At 33.9% G+C, this 9,626-nt stretch overlaps 1 protein-coding gene across 1 annotated transcript; it reads right to left on the bottom strand.

The window, feature by feature from the left end:
* Positions 1-3,200: 3,200 nt before the first annotated feature.
* On the bottom strand, positions 3,201-7,865 carry LOC115439284 (uncharacterized). Its single transcript, XM_030163109.1, has 4 exons — positions 7,766-7,865; positions 5,459-5,733; positions 5,236-5,373; positions 3,201-4,468 (listed from the first exon to the last, which is right to left on the bottom strand). Exons 2-4 carry the CDS (start codon positions 5,718-5,720, stop codon positions 4,212-4,214), a joined length of 657 nt encoding a protein of 218 aa, XP_030018969.1. The 5' UTR covers positions 5,721-5,733; positions 7,766-7,865; the 3' UTR covers positions 3,201-4,211.
* Positions 7,866-9,626: the final 1,761 nt, after the last annotated feature.

Raw genomic sequence — 9,626 nt, 5'->3', positions numbered from 1 at the left:
AGGCCTCTTTGTCTTCGTGAGCAGGAATGAGGTGTGGAATTTCCAAACCCAGCCCAGGTGTGTTTATAGTTTCAATTTCAGAACGACAAGCAGCGCCTGATCAACTCCACCTCAGCCTGACGTATATGGACAAAAGTATTTGGACACAATAAATTCAGGCGTTTCATTGACACTAATGGCAAAATAAATGATTTTAACTGAAAAACACCAAATATTGTAATAATTGGTGATTCATCACTAAAGAGGAAAATGTATTTATGTTGTCACAGAAATAGTTGTGGGTCTCTATCTATCTATCTATCTATCTATCTATCTATCTATCTATCTATCTATCTATCTATCTATCTATCTATCTATCTATCTATCTATCTATCTATCTATCTATCTATCTATCTATCTATCTATCATTTGATTTGTGGGTATTCAACAGCACAACATGGATGTATCATACAGTGTGTACATTTTTACCCCCACCCCCCACCCCCACCCCCCCACACACACTTTGAAATAAACATTTAAATATATATACCAAAACACATCAGGAATATTGTGAACAGGAGGCAGATAGCATTCACAAAAATTCTACATGTGAAAACAGAAAAAGTTTAACCCTTTCATGCATGAATTATGAGAACCTTAGTCAAGATTTTTTTCTTGAGTGTTTTTATTCCTCCTTAGGCATAAAAAAAACAATGTGATCGAGTTTTTTTTTTTTTCTGTAGAGTTACAAAAATATCCATGCATTTAATTTTTGAAGTAAAGAAACTTGTGTTTAAAACCCAATATCTGAAAGTGATATGAAAACAATGAAATAAAAACATTTTTAATGCTGCCAATCTGATGTCTTCTCACATTTTAACATATTCTAATGCTAGTAATCACTCACTTCATGGAGATAATACGCAAAAAAAAAAAAAAACCTCTTCTCTCCTCCTGTTGGACCACCTGCTGTGTTTGATCTGGAAATAATTATATGGACATCTAGTTATTTATCTATGTATGAATATATGTATGTATTTATTTATTTCCTACTAAAGTCAAATCCAACAGTGTCTTCCCTGTGTCCTGCTGACATTCTACAGCTGAATCTGTTCTGTGTCCTCAGTCTGAATCTGAACTCACTCTAACAGATGAACACTGTCCTTTGTCTGTCCCATGTCTGTGTCTGTCTTCTCCTTGAATGTCCTCTACAAATGTCTCTTCTCTCTTCCTCCTGTCTGTCATTGTCTCCGTGTCGCTCCGTGCCCCCCCCCCCCCCCACACTTCGTGTCGGACCCTCGCCGCTCCGTGTTTCCCGTGTTCCGTCTCCCTCACCTTCTATTTCTCCGTTCCTGTCTCTAAATGGTTCCTCTGTAGCTCCATCATATATATAATTGTCAGAGTCTGTCTCCATAATCATCTTTAAGGCTTTTGAAACTGTGTGCGGTTCCTGCAGTCTTCATTTCCTCATTCAGTGACTGACGCTGGATGCGTTGCCATGGGATACGGAGACTCCAGTGCAAAAACATCAAACTCGGCCCGTCATTTTTCCGAAAAAGCTGTTTAATTGTTTGTTTTTGGACTAAGGAAAGTATTTCACACGATCCGCAACAGCTTCAACTACAGTATAACAGTGAAAACACGGAGTGACGGAAAATCATTGGCGAAGAAAGAGTTAAGTTGTGGAAAAAATGCCATATTTATTTCTTTTCTCTCCCTCCCTCCATGAGTCTATTACAGTGTGGCAACTCTACTGTACAATTGTGGAAACTGCACATTTCTTTCAGCTACAAACAATGCTTCATTTACGCGTCGGTAAATGCCGGTGAGATCAAGGCATTATTTTATCGGCTTTAATGATAGGCCAAAAAAAAACCGATTTCACCGATATTACATTTTTATGCCAATATCGGGCAATATCGGGCCACCGATATTATTGGACATCCCTAGTTAAAAACAATAAATATCAGATGTTAAATTTGCTGAAATGTCAACACAACTGAACAGATTTGATCATTTAATTTCTGTAATTTTAGGGGAAGCTGAGCTTCCACTGCAGTCTGACAGAAATCACCTCTGGTTAAATAGATATTATATAAAACTGAAACTAAAATGGAGACTAGCAGAAAATTAAAGACATAGTAATAACAATAACCATTAGTTTCTTCTGCAGCTCAATTTCACACAGTTTGAGTGAAATAAATGTAAATAAAACAAAATCACTGGGTTTAAAAAATAATTTTACTCAGGTTATTTTATTTCTTATTTCAGCACAGTTTCGTAATCGTCATGAATACAAAAATGTATAAAACACAGGATTTGGATTTGTGTTTCCACTTCCTGTTGAACATGTTGTGAATAAAACAACAGAATATGAACGGTAAAAACATCACACAGAAACAAAGTTAAAACAAGAGGATGAAAAAGGTGCAAAATGTACAGCAAGTGACATAAAAAACTGTCAAAATACATTAAAAAAAAAAAAACAGGAATAGAGAAAAGACAATGACTAAACACAAACAAAAGATAACATTGCATCAAAAAATAAGAAACAAGTAGTTCCAGGTACAACAAGCCCCGCCCCTCACACATATTAGAGTTTATCTAATCAGTAACATCTTTTAAAATCACTTCTTAAAATACATTTTTATAGACTTTATGTGATGTTGTCTGTTTTTAATGTTTTTAATGTACAATATCTAATTTTACCCTGTTTTGGTTATTCATTTATATTGACATACATTTATTTCATTCCTTCATTTTGCATTGATTGACAGCATCATGTGACATTATTTCTGCCCTCTCTACTTCTATACACTCAAATTTATTCAGTGTCATGTTTTCACGTTTGCTGTACATGCCTCTTTTATGTTGTTTTCTATGTTTTGGTGTCTTTGCTTGCTTCTTGTATCCTGCTGTTGTGTCCTTCCACTTTGTTTGTCAAACCACTTTGTAAACTCAGTTTTAAAAGGTGCTATATAAATAAAGTTATTGCTGTTGTTATTATTATTATTATTATTATTATTATTATTTTGGCATCGATCCAGCTGATGTCATTGTGTCAATTGTCTCTATATATGTGCCAAGTTTGAAGTAAATTGAAACAAAATTGGTGTTTTTCTAGACATTTGAAATTTTGGCCATTATCAATAAATGAGAGAGAAAAAGACTTGAAAATAAATAAATAAATAAATAAAAAATTTAACTTTGATCTACTTTTCCCAAAATGTAATCACATCTGTTCTGGATCACTGGTAATCTATAAACCCAATTTGGTATGAATTCAACCAATAGTTTTGCTGCTAAAATGTTAATAAATAAACAAATAAAACTGCCATAGTTGGTGCATTTGCTGGAGGCCTTCAACAGAACTATGGTCGATATTTTCACACTTTATAACCTGATGAGAGTCGTTTTTCTGCAAAATTGAGGGAGTTACAGCCAGTTACGGTCAAAAATTAGTATTCTGAAAATCCTGACTTTGAGTTTGACCTTTCAAGGTCACTCAAAGGTCAACAAAATTGATACCAAATGAAAGACCATGTCGGACTTCCTATAAGTCGATGATACAAAGTTATTCGATATCCTCATTAGTGTTCAAGATAGAAGCCGTTTTGTGAATATGCAAATTAGGCACTAGAGTCCTGGTCACTTTAGAAGTCAATCTATATAATAATGCGCGTTCTGTGTCCGTCCGATGTCCGCTCGATGTGTTTTCGATGTTGCACCACAGGAGGGCGTTTTGGTACCACGGGTGCAATGCCGCTAGTAACTTAAAATCTATATTTATACACGTGTGACAAATGAGGTAGGTAATGGATAGAGAATCTAATTTCCAATAATTTAACATTAGTTTGAAATCAGTACGACGAACACAAAGGAAGTTATTAACAATAAACAAATTTTACATACGTTACCATAGCAATTGGAAGTCACGCAATCTAGAGCTGCGAAATTTGTCATATGAGAAAAGACTTGAACAGAGATGGTTCATGTTAAATTTAGGTTTGATCGAATGAAAACTGATATTACAGCCATTTAATACTGTCAGAAAACTGGGTTTACTGCCCCCTGATATTTACCCTGGGGTGCTAACGGGGGCGTGGCCCTGATGATGTCATGACAAATACCATCGGACCCAGAACGGAAAAATTCGGCTTTGGTTTGAAGTCGATACGATGATTTTGACGGAAGTTACGGTGGAATGTCCCTTCACTCAGATGTCGTGTGTTTCAGGGAGCGTCTGAGTCGAACAGAGCTTCATGGATCATTTCTTGGAACTTCAACATCATCAAGGATTTTTTTCGTGGTTCCAGGTTTTTCAACTGTTCCTTCAGCCTGAGCAGAAACAGGTCGTCTTCGTCCACGTGTCCACGCAGGACGTTCAGAACACTACACACCTGAGCTGGAAACACACTGAGGGGGCGTTCAGGAGACGGGACAAACGTCTGATGATACGACTGGTCTGCCATGAGTTCGCCAACAGTAACTGAAACAAACAAACAAACAAACAAACAAACAAACAAACACCTGAATTAAACAAACACCTGAAATAAACAAACAAACACCTGAATTAAACAAACACCTGAAACAAACAAACAAACAAACAAACAAACAAACAAACACCTGAAATAAACAAACAAACACCTGAATTAAACAAACACCTGAAACAAACAAACAAACAAACAAACAAACAAACAAACACCTGAATTAAACAAACAAACAAACACCTGAAATAAACAAGAAAAGCACTTAGAGAGCGCAGACCTCCACCAAGACAGATCTGCGCCCCCCCCTGCCCCCCCGATCACCACCAAAAGTTAATCATTTCTTCCTTGTGCCAGTATCACCATTTCCTGAAAATTTCATGAAAATCTGTCCATAACTTTTTGAGTTATCTTGCAAACAAACAAACAAGCAAACACGCACGCACACAAACACACAAAGCAAAGTGATTACAATACCTCCTGGTGGAGGTAACAAACCCCTAAAACAAATAAACAAACAAACCCCTGAAATAACCAAAAAACTATTTACCCCTCCTCCTCCTCCTTCCCTCTGTCTCCTCCACCTTCTCCTTTCATGTCCTCCTTCACCACATCCTTAAATCTCCTCTTTGTTTTTGGCCTGTGCCTCCTGGTAAAGACCATCCTCCTCCTTTCCTCCTCCTCCTCCTCCTTTCCTCCTCCTCCTCCTCCTCCTCCTGCTCTACTCAGTGTATTATTCAGTATTAGTACCACATTTATCGGTCTTTACCTCGACTTGAGACGTTGATGTGTAACGTGTTGATTCTACAGTCGCTCATGTTCGGATTGAACACAATTCCTCCATCTGTCGCAGTGTTATTTGTCTGGAAGTGACAAACCGTGGTTTTAACCTCGTCCTTGGAGTTCACTGAAAACAAAAAGAGCAATTATCAACGTTACCTTTGAAATCTACTGACATGAAATAGTGCGGTGTTGTGACAGAAAACACGTACCTTCAGTTAACTTCATGACAAGCTGATTCTGATGCATTTTCTGTAAAATTGCCACTGATATCTCCACAGCTTTGAGGTCATAATTTTGCACAACCCGATCCACAGTGTCCATTCTGTCTGCATGTTCCAGCCGATGCACGGGGATGGGTCTGAATCCATGTCTGGTTTCAAACTTCAAAAACCACTTAAACTCCATAAACTCTTCATTATTCAGTTCCTCCAGAGTGTCCAACAGCAGCTCTTTTAGACTGACATTGGCCATTCTTGAGCTTTAACTTTAAGCAGAACAAAACAAAAGTAAAAAAGTTAGACCTTAATACAAGACAAGGGGACTATTATAAAGTAGAACTAAGACATTTCACCACAGAACAGCTGATTTTCTGCCAAATACATCATAAATAAGGTGCCTCAGGTGCACCCTGGGTAAAATAGTGTGGGAGTAATATACAGATCCTTCTATGGACAAGGACAAAATATGGACAAAATTTAACATAGTACTGAGGAAAATTAAAAGAACAATAAGGAAATAACTAAATAATGAGGAAAATGAACAAAATGAGGAAAATGAATAAAATAAAGTGAAAATAAAATGAGGAAAATGAACAAAATAATGTGAAAATAAAATGAGGAAATAAACAAAACAATGTGAAAATAAACAAAATGAGGAAAATTTACATAATAATAGGAAAATAGACAAAATAAGGAAGACAATGAACAAAATAATGAGGAAAATGAACATAAAAAAAAGTGAAAATAAACATACGGAAGAAAATTAACACAGAGGAAAATGACAAAATTAATGTGGAAAATAAACAAAATAAGGAACAAAAATTGACACATTATTATAAAGTAGAACTTGGACATTTCATCACAAAACAGCTGAATCTCCACCAAATACGTCATAACTAAGGTGCCTCAGGTGCACCCTGGGTAAATTAGTGTGGAAATAATATACAGTTCTTTCCATGGACATACTGGGGGTGTGTTTATATGTCACATCTTCAGAAAATTTAACATAGTACTGAGGAAAATGAATAGAACAATAAGAAAATAATGTGAAATTAACTAAATAATTAGGAAAATGAACAAAATTATGAGGAAAATGAATAAAATAATGAGGAGAATGAACAAAATAATGTGAAAATAAAATGAGGAAAATAAACAAAATAATGTGAAAATTAACAAAATGAGGAAAATTAATAAAATAATATGAAAATAGACAAGGAAAAAATGAATAAAATGCGGAAAATTAACATAATGTGAAAATAAACAAAATAAGGAAGAAAATGAACACAATAATGAGGAAAAAATTAACATAATGTGAAAATAAGGAAGATAATGAACAAAATATGAAGAAAATGAAAAAAAAAATAAGGAGGAAAATGAACAAAATAACGTGAACATAAACTAAATAATGAGGAAAATAAACAAAATAATATGAAAATAAAATGGGGCAAATAAAATAATGTGAAAATAAACAAAATGAGGAAAACTAATATAATAATATGAAAATAGACAAAATAAGGAAGAAAATGAATACAACAATGAGGAAAATGCATAAAACAATGAGGAAAATCAATATAAAAATGTGAAAATAAACAAAATAAGGAAGAAAATGAACACGATGAGGAAAAAAATGAACATAATGTGAAAAATAAAATAAGGAAGAAAATGAACAAAATGTGAGGGAAATGAATACAATAATGAGGAAAATGAACATAAATAAACATAAGGAAGAAAATTAACACAAAGGAAAATGAACAAAATAATGTGAAAATAAACTAAATAATGTGAAAATAAATTAAATCATGTGAAAATAAATTAAATAATCAGGAAAATAAATTAAATAATGTGAAAATAAACAAAATAATGTGAAAATAAACTAAATAATCAGGAAAATAAACTAAATAATGTGAAAATAAACTAAATAATCGTGAAAATAAACTAAATAATCGGGAAAATAAACATACTGAGGAAATTGCACCACCCACGGTGATTCCTGTTTTTTTTTTTTTTTTTTTTTACCTCTGGGGTGAATATAGGTTTATTCATGTCGACATATGGCACAAACTGGATGTTTATCGAACCAAACAAAACTTATTAACAGTAAAATAGACTTTATTTCTGTTTCCAGTTTGATCGATTAGTGATTTAATAACCGACTAAAAGTAAAAACACTTAAACTACGGGCCTTAAAAGTGAAACTAAACCGAGTACAGAAGCAGACTGAGGACATTTAATCCAATCAGACCAGAATAATCAGCTGGTTTCTATGTCTGAATAATATTAACTTCATCTGTTCCTTACCTTTACACCGAATCCACGTCGCTAAATAATTCTTCAACTGGTGAAGTGGTACAAAGTGCGTCTTTATCAGAAACTTCCTGCCGTCCGCGGGAGCGCGCACTGTGGTTCACCCTTCAGTACCGGTGCACGTGCACTTCTATCTGGATGGAACCGACATAATATACAGCAAAACAAACAAACAAACAAACAAAAAACAAAACAAAAACAAACCCCAAAACATTTTACTACGTTTTGTTCATTACAATTTTAATAACTTTTTACGTACAGTTTTACTACTGTCAAGCATTACCTCACAACGATATAAAATAATAATAATAATAATAATAATAATAATAATAATAATAATTATTATTATTATTATTATAAATTTTACTACGTTTTGTTCATTACAATTTTTTTTTTACTTTTTACATACAGTTTTACTACTGTCAAGCATTTACCTCACAACAATATAAGATAATAATAATAATAATAATAATAATAATAATAATAATAATAATAATAATGATAATAAATTTTACTATGTTTTGTTCATTACAATTTTATTAACTTTTTGCATACAGTTTTACTACTGTCAAGCATTTACCTTACAACAATATAAAATAATAGTGATAACAACAACAACAACAACAACAATATAAAATAACAGTGATAATAATAATAATAATAATAATAATAATAATAATAATAATAATAATAATAATAATGATGATAATAGACGAAAATTAATATTTGCACAGAAACATAAGCAAGTAAAATTATATGAGAATTAAGGTGTATATGTTGGAAAACAGAACTAGTGCGTTGACTCGTGTGGATCCACAGGTTCTAGAAGTGGTCATTTTTCTGCTGTGTTCATGCATGCAGTACCGCATTAGTCCAGCAGTCACCGCCAAAGAGTTCAATATGATTATCAGGCTATTGTATTCCAAAACCTATACCATGTAATACTGGACGGGCTGTGTGTGTGTGTGTGTGTGTTTTGACCAGGCCAATTCTGTACCTACAGCTGAAGAACAGTCCCATCTCCACATTTAATCTGTCGGTAAATTGACAGGACCAATATTTTCAGAGATATTAGTAATTTTGGAAAATAATAGTCTTATAATCACGTTCCTATGGCCAGAACACTTTGGCGGTGACTGCTGGACAGATGTGGTACTGCATGTAGGAATACACAACAGCAGAAAAACTAGAACATCTAGAACCTGTGGATCCACAGGGGTTCTAGATAGAGTAGATACTAATATGTCCTAAGAAGAAAGGAGGGAAACACAAGAAGAAGAAGAAAAACTGATGGGAAAACAGAAGAAAAGGAAAAAAGAAAAGAGGAAAAACTAAAGAAGAAAGGAGGAAAAAAGGAGAAGAAAGAAGGGAAAAACAAAAGAAGACGGGGAAAAAAAGAGGAAAGAAGGAAAAAAGGAGAAAGGAGGAAAAACAGAGGAAAGAAGGAATAAAGAAGAAAGGAGGAAAAAGAGAGGAAAGAAGGGATAAAGAAGAAAGGAGGAAAAACAAAAGAAGAAAGGAGGAAAAACAGAGAAAGAAGGAATAAAGAAGAAAGGAGGAAAAACAGAAAAACAGAGGAAAAAAACAAGTGGAAAAACAAAAGAAGAAGAAAGGAGGTAAAGCGGAAGAAAAAAGAAGGGAAAAAACAAAAGAAGAAAGGAGGAAAAACAGAAAAACTGAGGAAAAAAGAAGACAAGTGGAAAAACAAGAGAAGAAGAAAGGGAAAACGGAAGAAAAAAGAAGGGAAAAAAGGAGAAAGGAGGAAAAATCGGAGGAAAAACAGAGGAAAGAAGAAAAAAGAAGAAATTTGGAAAAACAGAAGAACGGAGGAAAAAAGAAGACAAGAGGAAAAACA

Source organism: Sphaeramia orbicularis, chromosome 19, assembly GCF_902148855.1.
Source record: "Sphaeramia orbicularis chromosome 19, fSphaOr1.1, whole genome shotgun sequence".
Lineage (NCBI taxonomy): Eukaryota > Metazoa > Chordata > Actinopteri > Kurtiformes > Apogonidae > Sphaeramia > Sphaeramia orbicularis.
This window is presented reverse-complemented; position numbering and strand designations above follow the sequence as displayed.

Bases quoted from the DNA above. Each gene is read 5' to 3' on its own strand.
- LOC115439284 (XM_030163109.1), bottom strand. From the start codon at position 5,720: ATGGCCAATGTCAGTCTAAAAGAGCTGCTGTTGGACACTCTGGAGGAA. The intron at 5,374-5,458 runs GTACGTGTTTTC...TTTTGTTTTCAG, and splicing joins TGTCATGAAGTTAACTGAAG to TGAACTCCAAGGACGAGGTT. The intron at 4,469-5,235 runs GTAAAGACCGAT...TGTTTGTTTCAG, and splicing joins CATCAACGTCTCAAGTCGAG to TTACTGTTGGCGAACTCATG.